Source organism: Hyaena hyaena, unplaced genomic scaffold (assembly GCF_003009895.1).
Source record: "Hyaena hyaena isolate Hyena2069 unplaced genomic scaffold, ASM300989v1 scaffold_1171, whole genome shotgun sequence".
In the NCBI taxonomy this organism is placed as follows: Eukaryota; Metazoa; Chordata; class Mammalia; order Carnivora; family Hyaenidae; genus Hyaena; species Hyaena hyaena.
The window spans coordinates 491,637-518,936 of record NW_024081805.1 but is presented as its reverse complement, the minus strand read 5'-3'; the positions used below and the strand labels follow the sequence as shown (position 1 = coordinate 518,936).

Genomic DNA, 27,300 nt, shown 5'->3' with positions numbered 1-27,300 from the left:
GTCTAACTCACACAAGTAAAGTCTAGAGGCTATAGCTCGACTGTCATTAACAGATGGGACAATAAAATGACAGCCTTAGATGTAAACTGAACTGCCAGAAAAATGCAGAAAAACCTGTTTCTAGGGAACAAATGTGGACCCCACAAAAGACAGTGGCCTGAGATTGTCATAAAAGGGAAAACAGCTAACGGGGCTACCCAAGGGAGCTTCAGAAGGACCCCCACACAGGGGTGGGTCACCAAAGACCTAGGAACTGAGGGGGAGTCGAAGTGGCTATTCAGAGGAAAGACACTCAGTGTGGCAAGGCTTGCACTCTGAGGTCCCTCAAGGAGCCTGCAAATGTCTGGGTGTCAGACAGGGATTTCCTCCAACATCACAGAGCTCTGGCCCATATAGCAACTTTGTCAACCATGTGAAGGTGTGCCTTTCTCCCACAGTCCTCATACTCTCTGGGCCCCAATGATAGATCAGAAATAGGGTGTGGTCATATATGCGTTCAGGCACTCATGTGACCAGCAACTCAGGTCTGTGAGTGGCACTGGAGTTTTAGCTCAATGCTAGACACATCTAGCAGGGACCCATCTGTTTTGTTACTACTGCCTGCCAATGACAGCGTATGGCACACGGTATGTGCTCAAAAAGTATTTTTGAGCCCTACTTTACAAATATACAAAATAACTCAAAAATAATCAAATACCACCTATAAATCTCTTAGAAGGAAGCACAGATGTAAAAAATATATAGATAAATTGGACTTCATCAAAATTAAAACCTTTTGTATCAAAGGCCACTGTCAAGAAAGTTGAAAGACAACCCGCAGAATGGGAGAAAATATGTGCAGATGTCTGAAAAGGGTCTATTATCCAGAATATATAAACACTTATAACTCAAGAGCAGAAAGAAAAACAACCCAATTACAAAATGAGCAAGGGATTTCAATAGACATTTCTCCAAAGACTATGCACTAAACACCCGAGAAGTTACTGAACATCATTAGTCATTTGGTAAATGCCAATCAAAACCACCATGAGATACTGCTTCACACCCAATAGGAAGAATATAACCAAAACCATGTACAATACCAGCTGTTGAATAGGATGTGGAGAAACCAGATCTCTCACACATTGCTGGTATAAATGTAAAATGGTACAGCTGCTTTGGAAAACATTTTGGCAGGTCCTCAAAAAGTTCAACATAAAAATCCCATATAGCCCAGCAATTCCAGTCTTAAATGTATACTCAAGAGAAATGAAAACATATGTTCACATAAAAACTTGTATAAGAATGTTCACAGCACCATTATCCATTAGTCTAAAAGTATAAGGAACCAGGGTGCCTGGCTGGCTCAGTCAGTAGAGCATGCAACTCTTCATCTCAAGGTGGTAGGTTCATGACTCATGTTGGGTGTAGAGAAAGAAAAGAAGAAAAAGAAAAAGAAAAAGAAAAGAAAAGAAAGAATACACAACCTAAAAACCCATCAATTTATGATTGGGTAAATAAAATTAGTACAGGGGCGCCTGGGTGGCTTAGTCGGTTAAGCATCCGACTTTTGCTTAGGTCATGATCTCGCGGTTTGTGGGTTCGAGCCCCGTGTCGGGCTCTGTGCTGACTGCCAGCTCAGAGCCTGGAGCCTGTTTCAGAGTCTGTATCTCCCTCTCTCTCTGACCCTCCCCTGTTCATGCTGTCTCTCTCTATCCTAGAAATAAATAAAAATATTTTTTAAAAAATAAAATAAAATTAGTACATCCATACAATGGCATATTATTCAGCCATAAAAAGTATCGATACATGCTACAACATGTAAACCATTAAGCTTTGTCACAAACTATAAGCCTGGACTTCTCTCTTGTCCAGCAAGAGAGCGCACGTAGAGCTAAATATGAGGGAGGCTAATGACCAGGAGGAGACTAAAGCCCCAAACAGGGATTTCCTCTCCATATTTATTGAGCTCACAGGATATCACCCATGGGGCGACTGTGAAGAAAACAAGATCTTACACATGAGAATGTGGAGAACACAATCAGATAATAATCATTAACTTGTGTGTGTAAGAAACAAAGGTGGGGCACCTGGGTGGCTCAGTTGGTTAAATGTCCGACTTCAGCTCAGGTCATGATCTCACAGTTTGTGGGTTTACGCACCGTGCCAGGTTCTGCACTGACAGCTAGCTCAGAGCGTGGAGCCTCCTTCAGATTCTGTCTTCCTCTCTCTCTGACCCTCCCCTGCTCACGCTGTCTCTCTCTCTCTCTCAGAAATAAATAAAACATTAAAAAAATTTTTTTTAATCTATAAAGAGTGGAAACAGATTAGTCATCACCAGGGGCTAGAGGGAAAGGAGGAATTAACTGCTAAGACTTGAAGTTTCTTTTGGGGGGTGATGGAAATATTCTGGAATTAAATAGTGGCAAGCACAAAGCACAACATGATGGCTATACTAACAACCACTGACCTGTATACACGTTTTAAAAAGATAAATTACATGCTTTATGAATTTCATCTCAAAAAAGGTTTGGACAAAAAGTCTTCCCCCAGAATAAGTAATCTACATGCAGGACTAAAACTATCATTTTTATGACTGAGCCTCAGAAATCACAAAGCATTCCTCTTGTTGTATCCATTAGGAACGAGTCCTAAGTCTAGCCCACATTCCTAATTAGGTTTTAGATTTATATCATAAAACTCATACCATAACAGTTCCACAACATGGGAAAGGTGTTATTGCCTCTCATCCACAGATGAAACTGGGGCTCAGAGAGGTTAAATACCTCTCCCAAGGCCACAAAGTCAATAGGTGGCAGAGCTCAGACTGGAAGCTAGACTCAGCTGACTCCACGACCCGTGCTCTGGCCCTCCAGCAACGGCGCTTCTTAGCCAGACACACCACCTGCGAAAGCCTAGATGCCTGGGAGCTCCCTCCAAAAGACCCCTTAAATAATCATGTCTAGGGCTTGGTCGGTACACTTGAATGTTTTTAAGCTCCCCAGGTGTTTGTGCGATGCATCCTATATACTGAACCACCCCCTCTGTGCCTGACAATTTTGTGTTAGTCTGGACAGCTGGGTGGTCAGTGCCTTGGGGACAGGACCCCTTCCTCCAGCTCCTTTGTGACTGCCACCGTGACAGCACAATGTGTGCCTACAAGAGGCAGGCAGGCAGGAAACATCATTGGACAGAGCGTCTGACACCCAGAATGCCAGCCGCCAAAGGGTTCCAGGGAAACTAAAGGGAGCCAAGTCTGTGCCTGAGAGCTGGGCGACCCGGCTACTCTCCCCAGTGGGCAGGAGGTTCACTGGGGCCCACTTGGTGGGCGGCCCCTGCTGCCAACTGGGGCACCTCAGTTCAGCCCAGAACAGAGGCACCAGGGCATAACGCTCAGCTTCCTCTCCCAGTTCTCAAGCTAAGAGGCCCAACTTCGGGCCCAGAATTCTCTGAGGCTTGTTGGCTGTTTGTCTGGCAGTTGACATGGATCACCGAAGCCGACCTCGAGGCATAGGCCTGAGCCGGATCCCTGGGGCTCAGTCCCGAACCTCTAGGGCCCCACTCCCCTTCCACGTGGAACAAGAGGCCAGGGAAGGGGAAGACTGGGAACAACGAGAGCAACTCCGTCAAAGGACTTCTGTGAACGGGGTGTCTGAAAGTGAAGACCTGCCAGACAGCGTGATGGGTAAGGCCCAGCTTCCCCCGACCCCCACCTCAGACAAGGGAGGTGGCTTCCCATTTTCCTTCTTTGCCCACAGGAAAGGGGTGTCGGGAAAGAAAAACCAAAGCATATAATTGGCAGGGCTGGGGTGAGAGATGAGTCTGAAAGGGCAAGTTTCCTATCTGCCTCAAAGGGTTGTCCCAGGGAGCAAAGACCTAATATGTGAAAGCAACTGGAAACTAAGACAGGCTGTTGGGAACAGTAGGTGTCATTTAGAAAACCGAGTGCTGTGCTCACTTCGGCAGCACATACTAGAAAGTCAAGTGGTTAAAAGAGTGCAGGGTGCCTTGGGAACCAGAGATGAATTCGTCATCAATTTCAGCTCCGAGGAGCTGACAGTCTAGGAGAGGAAAGACAAACTGTTAGGATGGCCTCTGTGGAATTCAGAGGGATGACAAGAGTTCACAGGAAGACAGGGCTCACAAGGGGCCTAAGGGCCGCCAGTGGCCCCTGTCTTTCTGGTGTGCCTGTGTCTCCTCCCCACCCCACCCCCACCCCCCGTTCTCACTTGCCATCCTAGCGAATGGGCGAGTGACGGGGGTAATTGCCAGGGGATGGAACAACACCTTGCGGGGAGAAAGGGTTCTCTGGGAACTTAACAAGCCCTAATTTTTAAAAATTATACACACCTGAGGCCAGCGTAAGTCACCTCGGTGCCTTTCTGGCCGGGAAGAGTGCCTTTCCCACTGGAAGAGAATAAACGGTCTCCAGATACTGCTTTTCAGGTTAGACCTTTCTTCAAGTTTTCCCAGGACTTAAAAGGGATACAGCGGGGGAGGGGAGTGATCACTGTCCACCCAGCTGGCTGCAAGGAAAAGAAGAGTAAATGTTAAAGGTATAAAACCCAAGCCGTTCCAAGGCAGAACGGTTCGTTTTGGCTTTTGGCGAGGAGGCAGAATGGCGGGCGGTAGCAAGGCATTGTGGGAGAAGTGGGCCGGGAAGGATGAGGATCTAAAACAGTGCCGACTGCAGAAGACCAGTCACCAGCTCACCAGTGGCGGGAGACCACCTCCACCGAAGCTTTCCGAAGAGATGGGCCTGCATGGATGAGGAGGGTCTAAAGCAACGCTGAAAGCTGGTGGGAAGGAGGTCGGGAGCCCGCTCACTACAGGCGCCACAGAGCAGTCTTCATGGAGTTGGGCACCAAGTGGCAACCGAGGCCTGCCCCTCAGAGCGCAGGCACAAACACCCGCGGGGGGGGGGGGGGGGGGGGCAGGGGCAGACGAAGGGCCTTGGTGCCTAAAGGAGCAGCGGAGGGAGTAGATAGGAAGCCAGGGACCTTCAGCCCTATAGTCATCAAACTCTTACGAAGTACATAATGGGCTAGACTGGGGATAAGGATTGAGTTTGGAAAAATTAGGTTTTCTATCTGCCTCAATGGGTTGTCACAAGTAGCTAGGATATCATATGCGAAAGCATCTGGAAACTAAGGCTGTTGGGAATGTCATTTGGAAAATCAAGTCCTTATAACAGCAAATGGTCACAGTGCCAGGTGCCTTGGGAAACAAAAGATAAATGAAACATCGATTTCAACCCCAGGGAGCTTGACCGGCTAATCGAGGGAAAACACGATGACTTCTGAGGGACTTAGAAACATGACAAGAGCTCGCAGGTTGACAGGATCCTGAGGGGCATAAAGGCTGCCAAAGGCTCCTGTAATGTGATGGGGTCATTATCAGAAGAGGGAACAATGCTGTGCTGGAAGAAAAATCTGGTTTTCTGAGAACTTTTCAAGTCCTAATTTAAAAAACAAAACACCTTCCGGGACAGGTTTAAGTCATCAAACTTGCCTGTTGGCCCTTTCTTGCTTGAGAAGAGTAAGTGGCTAGATCTCTCTTCTCCAAGTTTTCTGGGGACTTAACAGTGCTGCAGTTAGAGGGATAGTCAAGGCACTTTTCACAAATCCATCATTTCAAGGAAAAACCAAGTACTGTTAGAAGTATAAAATGCGAGCCATTCAAAGGCAGATAGGTTGGTTTCACTTTGAGGGTGGTGTGTGGCGGTGAGGCTCTGTGAAAGACATGCGCATGGAAGGACGGATAAAAGTGTACCGGAGGCGGACAGTAGCGCTTCAGGACACTCACGCATGACGCCTCTGGGCGGTCTTGGTTCACAGAGTTGGGCAAAGTAAGCTCCACGCCCTGGCCCGCGCTGGGGCGCAGGCGCACACGCCCGCCGGGGGTGAGCAGGCGGGGCCGGAGCCCACGTGGCGGGGGGGGGGAGGGCGGAGGGAGCGGGGGACAGGGCGGGTGCTTGGGGGAGGGGGCGGGAGGGGCGGAGCAGGTCTCGCGAGGCCGCGCCCTGGCTCACGCGGGCGTCCGGCGCGGATTGTAGCCTCCTGGCGGCGGGAGAAGTCGCGCTCGCGCCAAGGGACGTGTGTTTGCGCTCGCGTGGTCATGGAGGCGCTGTTGCCGCCGCCGCCGCCGCCGCCGCGAGCCACGACGACCTCGGCCTCTGGTCGGAGCCGAAGGCTGCTACTGCTGCCCCTGCTGCTCTTCTTGCTGCCAGCAGGAGCTCTGCGGGGCTGGGAGGCAGAGGAGAGGCCCCGAACCCGCGAAGAAGAGTGCCACTTCTACGCGGGTGGACAAGTGTACCCAGGGGAGACCTCCCGGGTTTCGGCCGCTGATCACTCCCTGCACCTCAGCAAAGCCAAGAGTAGGTGGTGCCCCGCCAAGGGGAAGGGTAACGGGTGGCCGAGGGAGGCGGGAGGTGGGAAGGGTCGGGAGACACGTGTACCCGTGGTTTCGGTGGCTACCTGGGGGCCTGGTTTGGGCGGCACCCTCTGGGTGGCCTTAGGTCCCCGGGCGGGCCTGCCTCCCTGGGGGAGGGGAGACGGAGAGGGGATCCCCTAATCAGATTTTGGAAGGAGTGGTGGTTACCCCAAAGCCACAGATGAGGGAAAGAGGGGTGCCGAGTTTGTAGGCATCAGGATGTTGTGCAAACTGAAACACTTCCTCAAACATCGAAAAGTGCCAGCAGCACATCGTGTCTATTTCCAAGTACTCTTTCAGGGAAGAATACATTGAAGAATTGAATAATGGTTCGCAGAAAGTTGAGCTCAACAGCAAAGTGGCTAACCAAAATGCTGAGGAGGGCAAAACTTTCCTTTTTCTTTCTTCTTCTCTTATTGCATCTTATAAAGGCTATTAAAACCCACCTTCCCTAAAACCTGTATAGTTAATGGGTATTCTCTGTTTCTGAGAAACGAAGAACTTGGTACAGGGTCTGCTTTGGAGGCTCTTTGTAGGAAAATGGAAAACGAGGTTGGAAGTCATGCATTTGGGTTGATGATAAACCTCGTGGCAAATTTGTGTCCTGCCAGTTTGGCTTTTGATTATTTGCATTTCTGACCAGTGTACACAACTAATGGCCACTTTCAGGAAGGACACGTCAGACTAAATAGATACTGAGAAAGTTGTGGCCTGCTGCATCTGGATGTTAAGACTGGCCAAAACAGCAGTGGCCAGGGGTTAAAGGATAAACACTATGGCTTGCTTTTAAATAACCAGCTTTTACTACACATCATTTGGCAATTCTGTGGATGTATATTTGGTTCAGTTACAGTACGTTTCATGCCAGTCTTCAGTAACAAAAGAAAAGCTTCACAATTATGATCACCAGTGTAAAATGGGATGTTGTTTTGACTTAGGATGGAGTGGGAGTGATAAGGAGAAAAACTATTTTGCCTCCTTACACATTTGCAGTTCTTTCCTACTGAAAGCTAACAAAGGTACTTTTGGATTTTTGTTTTTCAAAAAGCCAGTCTTGCACTTTTAAAATTGTAGTATTTACAAGTCCTGTTGCTTTTACTTGGTTTGGGAAGACATTTTGAAATATGTCAGTTAAGTATTTACTGGAATTACATAAATTTCCCATAAGAAACAAATCCCATCAAGGTCTGCTCATAGAAGCAAAAACATGGTAATAATAGATTTCCCTTTACCAGCAAACCTTTTCAAAGTTTAGATGTTTGTTACGTTCCTGTGTCACGTGTAGGCTTATCTAGAATTAAAGCTATGAGGACTTTTACTCATAAAAGAAAAGTATAGAGCCATTAAATCTTAAATGATTTTAAGTTAATTTTAGTAACATGAAAAGCTGTTCGTGATTTACTATTCCCCCTCCCTTTTTATTTTAATTCCAATGTAGTTAACATACAGTGTTCTATTAGTTTTAGGTGTACAATACAGCGATTCAACAGTTAAATATATTACTCAGTTCTCATTACTGTTCCCTTTTTCAAAACGGATACAACATGATCCAAATCTATATGTTAAGAAAGAATGGAAGGAAACATCAAAACGGTAACAGTAGTTAAGTTGATGGGGGATATGGGAAGAAGGAATTTAAACATTCTTCTTTACTGCTCTGCATTGGCCAGAATCTTTGTTAACTCTGCTATTTATATCCAGGACAGTTTTTATTTTTTTAACAGATACAAGGGGTTGCTTTGGGAATTCCATTTATAGATCTTAATAAAGTAATTGCAGTCTTTTTGCCCTATAAACTGATCAGTTTTTTTCTTTTGAACAGAACTTTCCCTATTTGGAGAAGACATGATACTATGTATACAAAACCCTTAAAGATTCCGTCAAAAAACTATTTGACCACTGCAGTTCTTGAGTCAAAACTCCAAAATTTCCAAAATCTGAATTTTCAGGAAAAATATATTTTTCAAATTTGGTTTTCCCTATATGCTAAAATCATTAAGGAGTGGCATAGTAACAGAACATTACAGTTATAACCTCACACTAGAGTAGCATTTTCAGTAATCTGTATAAAGCATATACAGTTCATTTCCCTTCTCCTATCCACTTCTCCCTCCTGGCCTTTACCTAATTAGATCAAAATGTTTATATGAGGTAGGCACTGGCTCAAGATAAATAATCATGTGTTATCTATTAACTTTGGAGAGAGATCCATCTTAACTTTGTCTGTGTTTTCAGAGAGATCGCAAGTGCTGGCTATTGTAAGCCTTACTTTCTAGGAACCTTAGTCAAACTTGGAATGTAATGGTTCTGAAAGTGTAAGTGCCCAGTGAACATGTTAACAGAAGATGAAGGTACATTATTAGGAAAGCGTGTTGGCTAGAATTACAGCATGCCCTTACAAGAGAGCAGCATGGACTGTTCAGTTTCCATCAGGTCACTTGAAACCTCTTCAAGGGGGTCTCCTCTTTCAGAGCCCTCTGGGAAGATAATCCCATGGTCTGGGATTCAACACTTCTCACCTGACATTTGCAGAGTGTGGCAGCAGGACTTCTGTGTGTATATGAGAAACTGGACAGACACTTAGATGAGTACATCTGGAAGACCACCATTAGAAAAAGGAAAATCTAATTATAAACTTGGAGAGCTATATAGTGAAGCATCCAGTAGGGCTTAGTGCAGGGATGGAATATGTAGGGTCTGTGAGCATAAATAGAAAGACAGGTCTTGGGGTGCCTGGGTGGCTCAGTCAGACATTCAAGCATCTGAATCTTGATTTCGACTCAGGTCATGGCCTCACAGTTGGTGAGATTGAGGCCTCTATCAAGCTTCAGCACAGAGCCTCCTTGGGATTCTCTCTGGCCCTCTCTGCCCCTCCGCCACTCTGTGCACTCTCTCTCAAAGATAAAGATTTAAAAAAAGAAAAATGAAGTATTTTTACTAACCTCCAACTGAAATTTAACATTTCCTTCCATTATAAACAGCAACAAATCATATTAGCTTCAGCAGTACTTGCTTACACCTGTCGCCAAGAGAATCACAGATATTTTTCTGCCATGTAATTGCAGGTGCCCTGAAACAAAATTGACACTCCTCACTGTCCCGGACAGTTACGAGACCACTGCTAGATCTTGCAGTTTTAAAGTGTTAATAAAAGGGTACATGTGTTACTATATCACCACTTTGTTTTTATTATTTTCATAATTAGATTTCAATGTAATTAGTCTCCCTTGTAATTCTGTATATTTGGTTTTATGTATTCAAATCCGTATGTTCTTAGAAAAAAATCCGTCTACTTCACCAGACTGCTAAAGAGGTCCAGAGGTTTAGAATCCTTGATTTTTAGTGATTTCCTAAAGACATCTTTTTGTCATCTCACCAATTTTCTCAGTGTTCTAGAACATCATATATTTTTCTTTCTTAGTTTCCAAGCCAGCTCCTTACTGGGAAGGAACAGCTGTGATAAATGGAGAGTTCAAGGAGCTCAAGTTAACTGACTATCGTGGGAAATACCTGGTGTTTTTCTTCTACCCACTTGATTTGTAAGTAAAACATGTACAGGTAGTAAAACATCAGTCACTGTCAATCATTATTCAAGAACATCAAATAGAAATTATTTAATTTAGCTCTTGGTTCTCAAAAGGCAAGCCAATATGAATTTTTTCAAGAAGGTAACATCTACCATGTATTTCAAAACTGTAACCCACTGTCCCCAATATTTTATACTTAAATCTACACAATTGTATTATGATGTAATCATTAAAGAAAGGAAAGCTTCGATTATATTCGTTAAGCTATACCCACTAAGGCAAGAAAATGAATATTTTAGAAAGCATTTAATAGCTAGTCTTAACCCACAAATCTATTTAATGTATCTCTGTTAACGAGAAAATTAGCCCTTTACAATGATGATGCCATTTAACTATGATTTTACAATTTTTATTCTTTGCTGCATCCATTGCTTCTCTGTGATTTGAACATTTTCCTGAAGATACTGCATATGCCTCAGGAATAATGCCTGTTATTATAAATTATAGTTATTGGGGGGAATTTTGTCTTTAACTCTGACAGTGAGTACTTTTTTAGATAGAAAGTTGACTCACATACTCTTACTGCTATAGTCTTATCAATGATATAATTTTTATCTGGAGTGTTTTTCAAATTCCACAAAAGTGAAGATACAAAAGAGAGTTGTCCTGACTTTATCTTTTTTCTATTTGAATATATTTTTTGGTTACAAAAAGTAGAAGTTTCTTCTGTCTTTGCCACAGAATACTAAGGTCTTTTTTCCATTAGGACTAATCTAGAACTATATAAATAAAACCTTAACCTTACAGGGAGGATATGCTTAACCCCGTCTCTGTAGGTATTCCCTAGGCCAGAGGTCAGCAAACTTTTCCTGTACGGGGCCACATAGTAAATATTTTAGTGTTGTGATCTCTATTGCAGCTACTCGGCATTGCCATTGTAGCACAAATACAGCCACAGACTATATACAAATGAATGAACATTGTTTTCTATTGAAAGTTTACTTACAAAAAAGAAGATAGGCTGGATTTGGCCTGTGGGCTGAAGTTTGCTGACCCCTACTCTAATCCAAATAGGAAAAAATTCTCAGGAAAATTAGTACACTGAGAATAAAACAAGTCATAAATCTGGGTAATACATAATCTTTTAAATTAGTAAGAACTTGCTTCTTTCTAACCAACTTGTATTGTGGCCTGACTAGCTAAAATGTATGATGTTACTTAATTTCTAATAGAAACCCGAAGTAGAAATTTTAATATCTAAAAATGTAGGCCTTCTAAATTCATGTTCTTCTAAGACGAATAAGTTAACATATCTGTTAAATATATATGACACTACATGTGAGTTTTGAAATTATTCTAATATAGCAGACAAATATCCTCTGTTTCTCCCAGTGTTGTTTAAAACTCCAGAATGAATAAGACATATATAGAACGTGATGTGACCATTGGCCTTCTTGGACAAAGAGCTAAGATCACCTCTTTCTGTTTCTATGTAATGCCAGATTGGGCTTGGTTAGAAAGGAAGGATTCTGGGGTATTTGCCACAGTCTACAAGTACGAAAGTCATAAACGTAACCCTTCAGTTTTCAGCCAAAACTTTTTATCTGTCTTCACTAAGAAGGTAGATAAATGTGTCTCTACATAGCATTTCTTCCAATAATAGGAAGGAAAGCAGGGGCTGACCATACCTACCATTTTGAATATATTAAAAATACATATCATAGTGGTGCCTGGATGGCTCAGTCAGTTGAGCGTCCAACTTGGTTTTGGCTCATGTCATGATCTCATGGTTCATGGGTTCGAACCCTGCATCAGGCTCTGCACTGACAGTACAGAGCCTACCTGGGATTCTCTCTCTCTCTCTCTCTCTCTCTCTCTCTCTCTCTCTTTCTCTTTCTCTGTACCCCTTCACTGCTCATGCTGTCTCTGTCTCTAAATAAATAAATGATTTTTTAAAAACACATATCAGGGCACCTGGGTAGCTCAGTCAGTTAAGCATCCGACTTTTGCTCAGGTCATGATGTCACGGTTTGTGGGTTCAAGCTCCCTATCAGGCTCTGCGCTGACAGCTCCGAGTCTAGAGCCTACTTCAGATTCTGTGTCTCCTTTCTCAGCCCCTTCCCCACTTGTGCTTCTCTCTCTCAAAAATTAAAAAAAAAAAAAGAAAACACATATCTTAGCCAGGGTTTTCCTGGGATATAATCTAGATTTAGAACTCTCTGCTTTGCATGTGGCAGTTCTACATTTGAACAACTCAAGCATTTGAAAAGCCTGTTTTGGGCTGTGGTAGGAATTTGTCCCTTGAGTCTGTGTTCTTAGAACTTTCTTGACCAAGACACGCAGTATGAAGTACGTTTTTCATTGCCACCCAGTACACTCCATATACATACAGGGTAACATTCAGTCTGTAAACACCAGTACAGCCATGCTCGTTACAGTACTGAAACACTTCCATACCAGATGGTACATAGCCACTTTCCCAATCCCCTCCCACCTGGTCCCTTTAAGAAACCTCCAGAGCTAAAGCCAAATTTGAGTTAAGGCTGTTAAATATTTTTTTTTTTTTTTTTTTTACAAATAGTTTATTGTCAAATTAGTTTCTACATAACACTCAGTGCTCATCCCCAAAGTGCCCTCCTCCATGCCCATCCCCCCTCCCCCCCACATCCATCAGTCCTCAGTTTTTGTCAGCATTCAAGAGTCTCTCATGGTTTCCCTCTCTCCTTTCCCCCACCATTTCCGCCCTTCTTCTCCCCCTTGTTCCTCCGTCAAGTTCCTCCTAATCCTCCTATACGTGCAAACATATCATATGTTTGCACGTAAAGGCTGTTAAATATTTTTAATATCATTCCTGAACACACATATATATGCACTTGGATACATGTATGCTTCATAACTTACCCTTACTGTATATAATGTATTCTCATATTTTCTATTCCACTTTTTTCAAATGTTAGTTAGAACTCAGTAAACTGGCTTAAGGAGTCCCTACCATGGTTTGGAAAATACTACCCTAACGTAATAATATCTAAACATGCTCTTCTGACAACAGAGGACCTTATCAAAGAGAGGGGGATGGAAGAGAGTCCCTCATCTCTAAAATAGACATCATGCATCTAGCTCATATGGTTGGTATACAAATATTTAAAAAGACAGGGAATGATGTAAAATTTGTATAGGTCTTTGAAAGCTAGAAAGCACTAGATAAATATAAAGCTTTGTTCAATAAAAGCTAATGAAGGGGGAGGAGGTGCTGCCATAAGGGAGAAGGGTAATATTGGTTGACCACTGATCCATTAGGTTATAAAATAAAGTTTATTGAGATGTAATTGGGAACTCTGCAATATACTTAATTAAATGATATTTGATCAAATGACAGTCTTTTAAACAGCTGCATCTTGTCGGTGTTCATATATAAAATTTTTTTTTTATTTTATTTTTTAAGTAATCTCTACACCCAATACGGGGCTCAAACTCACAACTGTGACATTCAGAGTTGTGTGCTCTACTAACTGAGGCAGCCTGGCACCCCTAAAATTGTTCTTCTTATGCATTTTATATAACTAAAGGTGTTTATAACAAGTCATTTGAAACTTTAGGTACATGTGTATTTTGAGAATACTGATATATTTTTTTTAACTTTCAGCACTTTTGTGTGTCCAACTGAAATCATCGCCTTCGGTGATAGAATTGAAGAATTCAGATCTATCAACACTGAAGTGGTAGCATGCTCTGTCGATTCACAGTTTACCCATTTGGCCTGGTCAGTATCTTACACTTAGATTTGTAGGAAAAGGAATGGATTTACTTTTAAATTATGGGCAGACAACTCTTAATATAATAGAATAGTTAATAATATAATAGTTTTTAGTTCAGGAGTAGATTTATCTGAAAGCTGCTAGTTCAATGAAGTTATGGTAAAAAATGTTTAAGGATTTTATAGGACATTTCCAAAGTGGAAAAAGAAAGCTCAGTGCAGGAGTACCTGGGTGGCTCAGTCGGTTAAGCGTCCAACTTCGGCTCAAGTCATGATCTCACAATTCGTGAGTTCAGGCCCTGCATCGGGCTCGGTGCTGACAGTTTAGAGCCTGGAGCCTGCTTCAGATTCTGTGTCTTCCTCTCTCTCTGCCCCTCTTCCTCTCACACTCTCTCTCTCTCTCAAAAATAAACAAACATTTAAAAAAATTTTTTAATAAACAAAAAGTTCAGTGCAAAAGACATAATATCCATAGCGAAAACCACTGAAATGGTTTATGACTAACTGGGTAACCTTAATCTGGAAGGAAAAAAAATTGTTTAGAATTCCATTTCTCTCATATAGTTGTCTAATATTAAGTCAAACTCAAAATAGTTTTTGTAGTTATTTTTCAAGAAGCAATGATTTTCTTAATTTTGTAAATATTTTTTTAATTAACTAAACGTGAAAAGGTGTTTCACCTAATTAATTGCAAAGAATTGCAAATTAAAATGACAAGAGATGCCATTTTTTCCCTGACTGGCCAAGATTTCAAAGATTGAAAAATTTCTTCCAGTGATGACAGAGGTATCATTCTTTTTCCACACACACAGTGGGTTGAGCATTTCTGGAGAGCAGTTAGGCAATATGTTTTAAAAGCTGAAATGTGTGTTTATGTGATTTTTTTCATGTCCATAATTCTGTACACAAAATTCTATGCACAATAAAGATGGTTCAGAATTAATTTGATTTTAAAAGTTAATATTTATTAAAGTGACAAATTCAAAACATTTTTCTCTATTTACAATAATATATATACATGTATAACTGAAATTTTAATGGGTGCAGAAGTTACTATTTAATTTTTATTCTCTTAAGTAATTCAATTATTTCAAGTATTTTTAAATGCAGTTATATATTTAATATATTTGAGTTCCTTTAAGTGTATCAATTTTGAGATAAAACTTCCAAGAACTTATGTAATAATTCTTGCAAATATGTTGTCTTATGTCCTTTTAAAATGTTTCTTTACTACTTTTTACTATTTAAAATGTTTCTTGGGGCACCTGGGTGACTCAGTTGGTTAAGTGTCCAACTTCAGCTCAGGACATGGTCCATGAGTTCGAGCCCTGCATCAGGCTCTTTGCTGACAGCTTGGAGCCTGGAGCCTGCTTCAGATTCTGCATCTCAGGAATTTGGGGTGATCCATTCTCAGGTGGATAGGTTTCCTATCAACCAGCAATTTCTACTTGGGTATCAGAACTGTGGCTGCAAACATGTGAAGTGGTATTTCCCTGTTTTCTAGCTGCTGTGTCAGTGCCTTCCCACTGGGACACCAGCTGACTTCCCCTGCTTTCAAAAGAATACTTAAATCCAAAGTATCGTAACTAACTTCCTTTGCTGCTTCAAGTGGACTTTGCGTTTCTTTCTGTCTCAGAATTTTAAAATATTATCTAGTTGTATTCTTCCTATCTCTCAAGGCTTTATCTTGAGATCACAATTCTAAGGTTATACTTACAACAGTGCATGTCATTTGATCCATCAGTTCCTCTTCTAGGAATTATTCAGACAAGTGCACAAAGTTGAGAATACAGAGATGTTTCTGGCCATGTTTATAAAAGCAAAAGAAAAATTGAAACTGTTTAAATGTCTACCAGTAGAGATTATTAAAAAACACTGTGTCAGTGCATTAAAAATGTGATATGTATCTTTATATTTAGTGTTTAAAAGAAATGAATATATTAATTGGGGAGTAAAGGTAAAAGATAGAATGTATCTTAGCCTGTTTTCATTAGAAAAAGAATGTGTGCGTTGTGTGTTCATTCATTTGTGTATGTACGCAGGGAAAGAGTGCCGTTTGGATACCTAAATTTACTTAGCTCTGAGAAGTAAACATTCTGTTTGTTACAGGATTAATACCCCTCGAAGACAAGGAGGACTTGGACCAATAAAGATTCCACTTCTTTCAGATCTGAATCATCAGATCTCAAAGGACTATGGTGTATATCTGGAGGACTCAGGCCACACTCTTAGGTACCTTTCAGTGGGTTTATATTATGACAAATCCAAATATATTTGTGATCCTCCTTGAAATGAAGTTAGAGGATACAAGGTTTGATCAAGAAGTATTTGCTCTATTTGCAAAAGTGTTGTATTGTTTAAAATAATTGGTGAGTGCCCTACTTACACTATGTGAGTCACCATAGACTGTTAGAGCTGGAAGATTATTTAGAGGTCTCTTACCAACCCTGTCATTTCACAGATAAAGAGATTCATAGAATTCCATGAACTTGGCCCAAGTTAAATAATTAATGGCAGAGCCCACACTTGAACCCCAGTACCCAAACTCCGTGTCTGTTTCTTTCTCCTCTTTTCTGTTTCTAAAATGACTCCAGTAATGGTTTTTCCAAATGCAGGTATCATAGTATTTAGCAGACTTGAGCCTTAAGGCTTGGGAAAAATTTTTAAAGTGCCAGTGTAAGTCTTTGAAAAAAGGGCAACTTTAGTTTAGAATAGTTGTGATTTTGTTATAATTATACTGTCAGTTTGCTTTGCAATGAGAATAGTTTCTTTTTTAAAATGTTTATCTGAAGGGTGAAGGTGTCACTATTTTATAATCCTCTTTTTTATAACAGCTTTATGGAAATAATAATTCATACCCATTTAAAGCATACTATTCAGGGGTTTCTAGTATATAGTATAGAGAGGTGTGTAGCCATCGCTACAATCAATTTGACAACATTTTCATTACTCTAAAAAGAAACCCATACTCATTAGCAGTTATTCTCCCTTTCCCCCAGTGCCCCCACCCTGGCCCTGGGCAGCCTCTTGCCTTCTTTATGTCTCTGTGGCTGCCTATTCTTGACATTTCATATAAATGGAATCCTATAGTGTGTGCTTGTTTATGACTATCCTCTTTCACTTAGTACAGTGTTTCCAAGGTTCCTTCATATTACATCATGTATCACTACCAATAGTTTCTTTTTTCTACTCCCCAAGTCTTTAATGTTTTCTCCTTTCATAGTTTATTACTAAGTTCATTCCCAAAAAGTAAAATTGCCACTAAAAAGATTGAAGCTATTTTAAAATTTGGAATTATTTGAACACTAACCAAGTAAAATTATCTAATATTAGCCATTTTGTATAATTTGAACCAGCAGTTTCTTTTTACATCATTTTTTATTTTCATCAAAGCAATACATGCATATTGTTTTTAAAAGTCAGATTGTCTTTCTTTACATTTTTCTTTAAAATTTTTTTTTTGTTTATTTTCAAGAGAGAGAGAACGAGTTGGGGAGGGACAGAGAGGGAGGGAGACACAGAATCTGAAGCAGCTCCAGCCCCTGAGCTGTCAGCACAGAGCCCGACGCGAGGCTCAAACCCAGGAACCAGCCTGAGCCAAAGTCGGACGTTCCACTGACTGAGCCACCCAGGCGCCCCGAGAGTCAGAGTGTCTTAAGCAACAGTCCTCTCCCTACTCCTAGCCCTGCTTCTGGAGGAAACTGCTTTCAACTCTTTAACTACTGCTTCACCATTTGTCTCCATAGTTCCAACTCCTGTACTTTTTCTGAATGTATCAATTTTGACGTTATTTATAATGGTAAATAGTAGTGACTTTCTTACACCATCCCCAAACTTATCTTCCCACACAGTATGTGATAATTGTGGATTGAGTCAATAAGTTGGTGTTTTTTTAATATAAGTATTGTTCACTGCTAAGCTCTTAAGTGTAGTGTCCTAGGGTTTACATTTCCCTTCTAGTAAACTTTTTATTTTATTGTAGCTAGTGAACTACCACTTTTTTGTTTCATTTATTTAGTTTTCTATATACCCATCACTAATTCTTCCTGAATTTCCCAAGCAATTGTAACCACTCTAATAATGCATTTTTCCTATCACTTGTGTTTCCTGGAAACCTCTGTCCTCCTGTCTCAGTTCAGACTGACTGCTTGCTAGGCCTGCTGCACAACTGCTGTCCTAGCTCTTTGTGCACCAGCATCCTGGGAATTTGCTTTGCTTCTTCTTTGTTGGATGCCCACTTTTCTGGATCCCATGCCTGCCTTCTTTACTGAATCTCTCATTTTGCCAAAGCACATCCTCATAGCTTACTAATAAAAGGTCATTGGACAGGCGCCTGGGTGGCTCAGTCAATTGAGCATCCAACTTCAGTTCAGGTCATGATCTCACAGCTCTTGGGTTCGCACCCTGCATGGGGTTCTGTACTGACAGCTCAGAGCCTGGAGCCTGTTTCAGATTCTGTGTCTCCTCTGTCTCTCTGCCCCAACTCCACTCATATTCATTCATTCCTATTCTCTCTTTCTCTTTCTTTCTCTCTCAAAAATAAACATTAAAAAATATTTTTTAAAAAATAAAAGGTCATTGGAAGGTAAAATACTTGATGACTTCCATGTTTGAAAATGTTTTTATTCCACTCTCATGCTTGATTAACAGTTTCCCTAGGTATAGAATTCTAGATGGAAAGACATTTGAAAGCATTGCCCTGCTACCTTTAGTTTCTGATGTATATTGCCATTTTAAGTTTTGATTTTTTTATAAGAATGTTATCTGTTATCTGTTCTTTGAGGAAGAGACATATGTATATATTATACCAAGTATGGCAAATGTCTTAGTCTCAAAGTCTACAAAAGCTAAAAATTCACAAAATTAAAATAGAAAACAGAACTAGAATTTGCTACCAAAGAAAAGACAGATTTGTTTCTGTGTGGTGTGTCTTGGTATGATGTATGTTACAGAAGTAAGCTCAAAATTTCAGCTCAGGCTCACTTCAGAACAGACTTCACCACTGACAATGGGTTTCTACTGGAAAAGTAGCTGCATGAAAGAACAGCCATATGAATAGTAGTTAATAGTTTTGTCCCCACATTTCGCCAAGTTGACCTAGTCCAAGGAGAGTGAGCTATAGTTAGTTCAGACTTCATAGTGCTCATTAAAAAAATGTATTGTAGGATAAGTAGGAACACTTTAGTAATGTTTAATATGATTTTGAAATAAAGTTTCATGTAATAGATATGTCATTCTATGTAGTTCTATTAAAAATACATCTTACTATTATTTTTAATACTCATACACAAGCAATGAGCCCTACTAACCTGAGATCTTTTTCTAAACCAAGTATTTGGTTGTAATCCATACTGACTGAAATAAAGACAATAGTCCTTCTGAAATTTTTGTTTTTCTTTAGTCTGCTTTAACTCTTGGAACGCCACTCCATTTCAGCAGGTCTTGTAGGTTAAACTACTCCCTTATTCCCTAGGCCATAAAAATGAATCACACATATAGAGATTTAGAGAGAAAGGTAACTTTGGTGACTTTGTCTTTTTCCACCATTGAAAAAGGAAACACAAAGACGTTCTAAACAGCCAGTGATAAGAAAGATGGGTCCCTCCTCTACCCAGAGGAAGACTTTCCTCTGTGGTTTCATCATTTCATGTACAGTGCAGTAAAATCCCAAACCTAGTACTCATGAAGATTCAACTGGAAATACAACAGTTCATTTTAAAGACGAAAACAAATTTCTAAAACTACCCTTTAACAATGATAATCCCAAATTATACAGATGAGTGTGGGTGTGGGGGGGTGTATTTGCGTGGGTGTGGGTGTGTGTGTACCAGTCAAGCAGGGAAGTAGCTTGTTGTTGCTTATGTATAACATCCTTTGGCGTGGATGGCACAGAGATTCCCATTAACTAATAATTGTCTTCACTGAGATGAAATGACTTCACCTGTACCACTCTTGTGCCTTACAGAGGCCTTTTCATTATTGATGACAAAGGGATCCTAAGACAAATTACTCTGAATGACCTTCCTGTGGGAAGATCCGTGGATGAGACACTGCGTTTGGTTCAAGCATTCCAGTACACTGACAAACATGGAGAAGGTACCCTTTCAACTTCTAAACATCTTAGCATTTTGTTTTTTTCATTTGAGAGATCATGGCACAATTCATTTTGTTTCTTAGTCAAGAAGTAATTTGGATGGTTCCAAAGTCTTCTGATTGTTTTCGAATTATTACCCGATCTTTTGAGCAGATCCAATTATTAAAGTGCTTTCAGCAAAAAATCACTAATATATTCTACTTACAGAGTAAGACGCAAAAAAATTAATTTCTTGTACAGTCCTTTTGGATGGGCTCAAAGAGAAAAGTGTCTGTTACTGCAGTTTTTCAATTCTCTTTCTGTAAAAAATGTGCCTGTCTGGCAGTATTTAGTGATACAGGTTTTATTTGCATATTTACATGATTTGATGTAGTTTTCAACTTTATCAGAGGAACGCTCAACTTGGTTTCTTACGTTGTTCGTGTAACGAAACAGAATTGGCAAAAATGGAAATCGATGAGCTGCCTCCTGGTAAACTCCATGACTGAAATTCCTTGGTGCAGACAGGCAAGCTAATAGTAGTCAAGTGTTTGGTGGCCTAGAAGTGTTCTCGTTATTATGGGCTCCCTTTTCGGTTTCATTTTGGAAAAAGAAAAGCCACGAGTTGCTGAAGAGAAGTGAAATCTGTTTTTAAACTGTCTTTTTCCCAATTTTTGTTTCTTTCAGTCTGTCCTGCTGGTTGGAAACCAGGTAGTGAAACAGTAAGTCATACATTTTTCTGTTAAGGGGATGGCTGGGGCCCACCAAAAAAAAAAAAGGCCAACCTTACAGTACTCTCTCCTTGTAATTAAACGATCTTGATTTTGTAGATGAAGTAAACATTACTAAACAGAAATCCTAAGAGTACAGGCATTCTTTGGACTATAGAGAGAGTGGCTGACACTGGAGAAAGCAGATTATGGGACTTATGAATTGTAAAGCCAAGTATCCAGAGACATTTAAAAAAAGGGAACAGTGGAGACCTGGTAGAATAAATTCAGAGGTCTTAGAGATCATAAATGGAATTTCTTCCTACATTGTGGGCAAAGAAATAATCACAAGGAAAACCTTTCTGTGTATAGTAAAATCTTTTGAGAAAATCTGGCTTAAATGACACGGAAGCTAATGATTCTCTCCTCATTTGAAGGAAGATCAAAACAGGTATATCCTTACATTTAGGGAGGCTATATAATTTATAAACAATCCCTGAAGTAGTCTCTGGCCGAAATACAATTTGGAAACTTGGGCCGAACCTTTTTTAAATAGCATGTTTATCTACTAACTAAAGATCAACAGTTTTATATAAGGTATAGTTAGGAAATTGACAGATCCTAGAGCATTGGAGGAAGAAATCATTATCTTACGATAAAAGAAAAATACAGATCCCTAAATCTTTCTTCTTTAGCACACCAACAAAAAAGTACTGTTCATAATAGACTATGAGAGGTACAAATTGACTCTGTAACCTAACTCACATTGGGTAAAGTAACATTTCACTGATTTTGAACCTGTTTTTGATGGGTTTGCAAAATAGCACTGCCTTTGCGGATCAGAGTTAATGTTACAGTACAAATTTATTTACCTCTACACAGATCTGATGGATCTCAAAGACAGATATGAAATTAGGCATTAAAGGTACTTTGAGCACTAGGTACTTTAAATTATAAATCAGTCATTAGGTTAGAGTTACTGATTGTGAGGCGTACAGATAGAAATTCGAATCAGAAGCTGCAGGTATCACCTTAGAAGCCTTAGAAGACATTTCTGGATGGGTCTTCAAAGTAGGGGGCATGTTCCCCTTGACCTGTAGCAAAACCAGCAGTGAGTGATGCATGACATCACCATCAAGCACAGGCATGTACTAAGAGAACGGCAAGAGCTTCCAAGAAGTACAAATTAACTACGAATGGTATTAGAGCATGAGTATCTTACATTTCAGAAACATACTATCCACTTGATTAAGTTTTGGAGGGTCCACAAACCCTCCAAGAATGTGATGAAAACCATGAATTTTCCCACCAAAAAAATGCACGTATGTTATCACATACTGCGTTTGGGCATTCTTTTTTGTATTCTTAGCTTTACTGAGATATATTTGACAAATGGAATTGTATATATTTAAACTGCACAATGTGATGATTTTATATATGCATACATTGTGAAATTATTACCACAGTCTGGTTAATTAACACATCCATCACCTCACAGGGTTACCTTCTTTCATGTGCGGTGAGGCTTCAAGTCTACTCTCTTAGCAGATTTCAAGTACCCAGAACAGTATCTCTAACTGTAGTCACTGTGCTGTGCATTACATACTTAGAACTTACTCATCTTAAAACTGAAGGCTTGTATCCTTTGGGTGGCATCTCCCCATTTCCCCCACCCCGAGCCCAACAACTACAATTCTACTCTGATTCTACGAACATTCTGTCAACAGACAGTTCTTGAGCACCTGCTATGTGGCAACTATTCACATTTCTACAATGGGCAGATGGTATTTATTAGTGAATACCACAGCCAAAGTCCACCCTTGGAGTTATATTCTAATTCTAATTTTAGATCCTGGCTAATGCTTTTAGAAACACAGTGGTGACAGTTGATGGGACAGCATCTGGGCTGGGGGATTAAGTGGTCAGGAAAGACTTCTAAGATGACATTGAATTTGAAATGTGAGTGAACAGAGGGAGTGAGTGAAGCATAGAGCAGTCCAGAAAGAAGAGCAAGGGCAAGGAAGGCCCTGAGGCCAGGAACCAGCTTAGCATGTTCCAGAAACATAAAGAGGGCCCATGTGGCAGGAAGAGAGTGGGCTACAAGGAAGGAAATAGGGACACCGATGTCACGTGGCATGGAGAATTGGAACGCAGAAAAGTAACTGACAAACGTGGCGTCTTTGGTGACCATGGTGAGGGTGGCAGCTAGTTTGGGGTGGTTTGAAAACAGATGAATTTTTCCTCTGTCCCTGTCAGTTCTCAACTGTATATCACACAGGCCTCCTGATGTGCTGCCCTGACCTCACGTTCTCTCCCCTCCCGGCGCATGTCACTCTCCAAAGCAGACTTAGCAGCCCTCCAGGACTTGCAGGCCCAACTCTGCATACTTGTCACTGTTGGTGTCTGGCAGCCTGTCGTAGACCCTCTTTCCCATGGTGTTCCATGCATGCACACTGCGCTCCCGCGGCATCCCACCACTCAGTTTGCCCCCAAAATAAGCCCTGCTTTTTCACACCTATGTGCCTTCGCTCAGCTCTTTCGCCTGAAATAGCTTCTCCCTTCTCTAAATTCTTCTCGTCTTTCAAGACCAGTGTAAATGCCACCCTCACTCTGAGGCCTTCCTTGATGCCATCTCCTCCATTCAGTCATGGCCTGTGTCATACGCGATCATATTGTGTGCTGCAGCAAAAGCTGTCGTGTACACGCACATCTTCCCCACAGGCTTGTACAAGCCCCGGGGGGGAGAGACTTGAGTGTCCTTATCCTTACACACCCAACTGGCCAGCACACTGTTGGCACATAGTAGTTATTCTAGAACTACTTACAAATTGAATTTAAATGCAGAGACATTCCATATTGGGAAACACAGAATACTTGAAATGATGCCTGAAAAACTAGGTAATATTTATTAAGTGCTGAAGAAAAATTCTGAAGAAAAGGCATATAAAACTATTGTAAACTACTTTCAATATAGAGAGATAGATGTACTTTACCCGTAACATAGTTAATATGAGGTCAAATTATGTTGGAAATTTCAAAAAAAAAATCTAGTCTTGTAAGGCTGTGATGTTCTTCAAGAGGGAGCATTTTTTCTTTCAGAATGTTCATTCACTAGTTATTCATGTCGAATTTGAAGAATTTTTTTTAACCTTGCAATTCTGAACCTCCAAAAAATCCATTTGACAGGTTAAAAAAACATGTAGTATATATACAATATTAGTCATAATAGGAATGAAATCTTACCATCTGCGAGAACATGGATGGACCTAGAGGGTATTATGCTAAGTGAAATAAGTCATTCAGAGGAGGACAAATACCATAGAATTTCACTTATAGATATAATCTAGATATATCATCTATATATATGTATATATATAATCTAAAAAAAAAAACAGAATCAAGCTCATAGATACAGAGAACTGATGGCTGCCAGAGGGGATAGCAGTAGGAAGATGGACAAAACACATGAGGGGGATTAAGAGGTACAGTCTTTTAGTTACAAAATAAGTCATAGGGATGAAAAATACAGCATAGGGAATATGTCCATAATATTGTAACAACTTTGGTGACAAGTGGTAACTAGACTTACTGTGGTGACATTTCATAATGTATATACTGAATCACCGTGACATACACCTGAACTAATACAATATTGTATGTCAGCTATTTTTAAGTAAATAAGTAAAAATTAAAAATACACTTGAACACGCTGCCGCCTTTCAGGTTGCTGTGGCATCCCAGCGTTTCATCAGCAGATGACTTTAAAAATACATTAACATCTGTAGCCATGCTCTCTTAATGTGTTTGACTTAATTAGATCAAACCTGAAGATGTCATGAAAGCCTGGTGGCCAAGAGAAGACCTGTAAGTAAATTTGGGATGCTTGAGTACAGATGTTAATTTATTAACAAATTACTTGCCTTTTGAGATAGCTGAGATTGGAAGTTTTTCTTATATACCTGATATGATTTAGGACACAAAAATCATCATTTATCTTTTTTAGTGAAGAGATGGGCAACTAATGCCAGATTTCTGTTGATGTACTTGAGCTTTTAAAATGAATAATTTGGAAACACCAATTTGAAGAGATGTATGCACCCCTGTGTTCACTGCAGCATTATTTATAATAGCCACGATACAAAAGCAACTTAAGTATCCATCAAGAAATGAATGCATAAAGATGTGGTATACATACACAATGCAATATACTCAGTCATAAAAAAGAATGAAGTCTTTCCATCGACAACAACATAGATGGTCCTAGAGGGTATTATGCTAGTGAAAGCAGTCAGAGAAGGACCAATACCGTATGGTTTCACTTCTATGTGGACTCTAAAAAAGCAAAACAAATGAACAAACGAAACCCCAGACTATTAAATATAGAGACCAAACTGGTAGTTGCCACAGGGGAGGGGGGTTGGGGAATGGGCAAAATAGATGAAGGGGATTATGTGGTACAGTCTTCCAGTTATAAATAAATCAGAGATGAAAAGTACAGCACAATGAATATAGTCAACTATGTAATAATTTTGTGTGATGACAGATGGTAATTAAACCTCCTATGGGGATCATTTCATAATGTATAAAGATACCAAATCCCTATGAGGTATACCCGAAAATAATAGGATATTGTATGCCAATTATACTTCAACAAAAAAATAACATTTTTAAAATGAATAATTTCCTTTTTTTTCCAACAGATAATTCCAGATCCAGCTGGAAAACTGAAGTATTTTGATAAAGTCAACTGAAAAATACTTCCTCATGTTACCATGCTTGAAAGTTCTCAGTAAAGCTCACCGTTTTACTACCATATTTTGTTACACTAGTAATTTCTTGGAGAATATAAAATTTCATGTCAGGTCACGGGGCGCTGGGTGGCTCAGTCAGTTAAGTGTCTGACTTCAGCTCGGGTCATGATCTCATGGTCTGTGGGTTCAAGGCCCAAGTCAGGCTCTGTGCTGACAGCTCAGAGCCTGGAGCCTTCTTTGGATTCTGTGTCTCCCTCTCTCTCTGCCTCTCTCTCTCTCTCTCTCTCTCTCTCTCTCTCTCTCTCTCAAAACTAAGCATAAAATTTTCTTTAGAATTCCTATCCGGTCCAAATTAAACACTGATGCCACAAGATACACATTTATTCCCTATCTTTCAGAAGTAAAAAACATCAGAATAGGGCGCCTGGGTAGCTCAGTCAGTTAAACATCTGACTTCGACTCAGGTCATGATCTCACAGTTTGTGGGTTCGAGCACCACATTGGGCTCTGTGCTGACAGCTCACAAACTGGAGCCTGCTTCAGATTCAGATTCTTTCTCTCTCTCTCTCTATGCCCCTCCCCTGCTCATGCTCTGTCTCTCTCTGTCAAAAATAAACATTTGAAAAAATTTTTTAAGAGATGATTGACTCCAGCTAGTGACAATAGTAACTAATATTTATGTAACACATGCAAGCATCAAGCATCCTGTTAGGTGGATTAGCTGAATCATTCCATTTAATCCCCACAGCACCTCTTTGAGTTCTTTATTTTTATAGTTTAGGAAAGTGAAGTTCAGATAAATTGATTGCCCAAAGTCACACCACTAGCTAACATAGTTAGAATCAGATTTCAAACCCAAACAGGCTAATTCTAGTTTCTGGGCTTTTAACACTCTATTGTGGCTCACTTCTTTATACCTTTGAGAGTGGCAGGAAAGAACAAATTGTGAAGACAGTCAGCCTCTACAGTATCTGGGTAGGGAAAGTTGACCCCAGAGCTCACTGTTCGGTACTACATGAAGCCCTTGAGAAAAAACCCTCATCCCTTATTTTCTCTAAATTCACATTTTCAGTGTGTACCAAATCTACAAGTAACAACTTAATATGTGTATAGTTTAACAAAAATGGAATCCCTAAATGTATGGAGCTGGCTCTTCACAAATGACCATATATAAAGCCGAACTCCAGTGCTACATCCGTCATCCCATTTGCCACCCCACTACGGCAAAGACTTTATTGTAATTCTCTGCATGTGTGCTGTGTAGTTAAGGGACCGGTACCAAAGAGATTGCCTCATCCTGTCTTCCATGCTAATCCCCTCTTGACACACAAGAATCCCCTCACTCCCCAGGGTAGGCCATCACTAAAATTGGGGATATTACTGGCCTCCTGGCTGAAACTCCTGAGTTCTGTCATAAATGGCAGGTGACTAGTGACGCATATGTGGACATGGACATGGAAATCCAGCTGCCATTTATAACCCTTTGCTACAGTAAAGTATGTTCTGAATGCTAGTTTACTGTTGAAATTTTAGAACCCAACCTATTAGTAAAGTTGAAGACTCCTAGTACTGTGGTGTCTAAACAGTTTTATGATTATCTTGTCAATCTACTTTGAATACAGTTGGAATCCAGTCATTTTTTTAGAGAGAGAGAGAGAGAGAGAGCTCGTGTGAGTGGAGGAGGGGGGCAGAGGGTGAGAGAGAGAGAGAGGGAGAGAGAATCTTAAGCAGGCTCCATGCTCAGCACAGCCAGATGCGAGGCTTGATTCCACGACCCTGGGATAATGACCTGAGCTGAAATCAAGAGTTGGGTGCTCAACCAACTGAGCCACTCAAGGTGCCCCTGGAATCCTGTTCTTGGTATTTCCTCTCTCCAATCAGAAAACTAGAAATTTTTACTCTTGGAATACAGCTGTATATTCTTGATTAATAACTTCCATTTCATTAATAGTTTTCTAGCCTCATATTCATTTTAGGTATGTTTACAAGGAGTACAGTTTACACTCCAAAAAGCCAGTTATTGTTTCATTTAGCAACTTTTGATCATCTACTCTATATACTTGGCATTTAC

The 27,300-nt window shown here is 40.5% G+C and overlaps 1 protein-coding gene across 4 annotated transcripts; it reads left to right on the top strand.

The window, feature by feature from the left end:
- Window positions 1-3,186: 3,186 nt before the first annotated feature.
- PRDX4 (peroxiredoxin 4) lies at window positions 3,187-25,293 on the top strand. Of its 4 annotated transcripts, XM_039222660.1 has the most exons (9): window positions 3,187-3,664; window positions 6,209-6,355; window positions 9,833-9,950; window positions 13,585-13,701; window positions 15,805-15,927; window positions 19,661-19,791; window positions 20,456-20,490; window positions 24,296-24,342; window positions 25,179-25,293. In XM_039222660.1, the coding sequence occupies exons 1-9, from the start codon at window positions 3,463-3,465 to the stop codon at window positions 25,180-25,182; spliced, it is 924 nt and encodes a 307-aa protein (XP_039078591.1). In that variant the 5' UTR covers window positions 3,187-3,462; the 3' UTR covers window positions 25,183-25,293. The 4 variants fall into 4 exon arrangements, with proteins under 4 accessions (XP_039078591.1, XP_039078590.1, XP_039078593.1 ...); XM_039222659.1 differs by lacking the exon at window positions 24,296-24,342 and having other exon boundaries at window positions 3,189-3,664; XM_039222662.1 differs by lacking the exons at window positions 6,209-6,355; window positions 24,296-24,342 and having other exon boundaries at window positions 3,189-3,664.
- The last annotated feature ends 2,007 nt before the right edge of the window (window positions 25,294-27,300 follow it).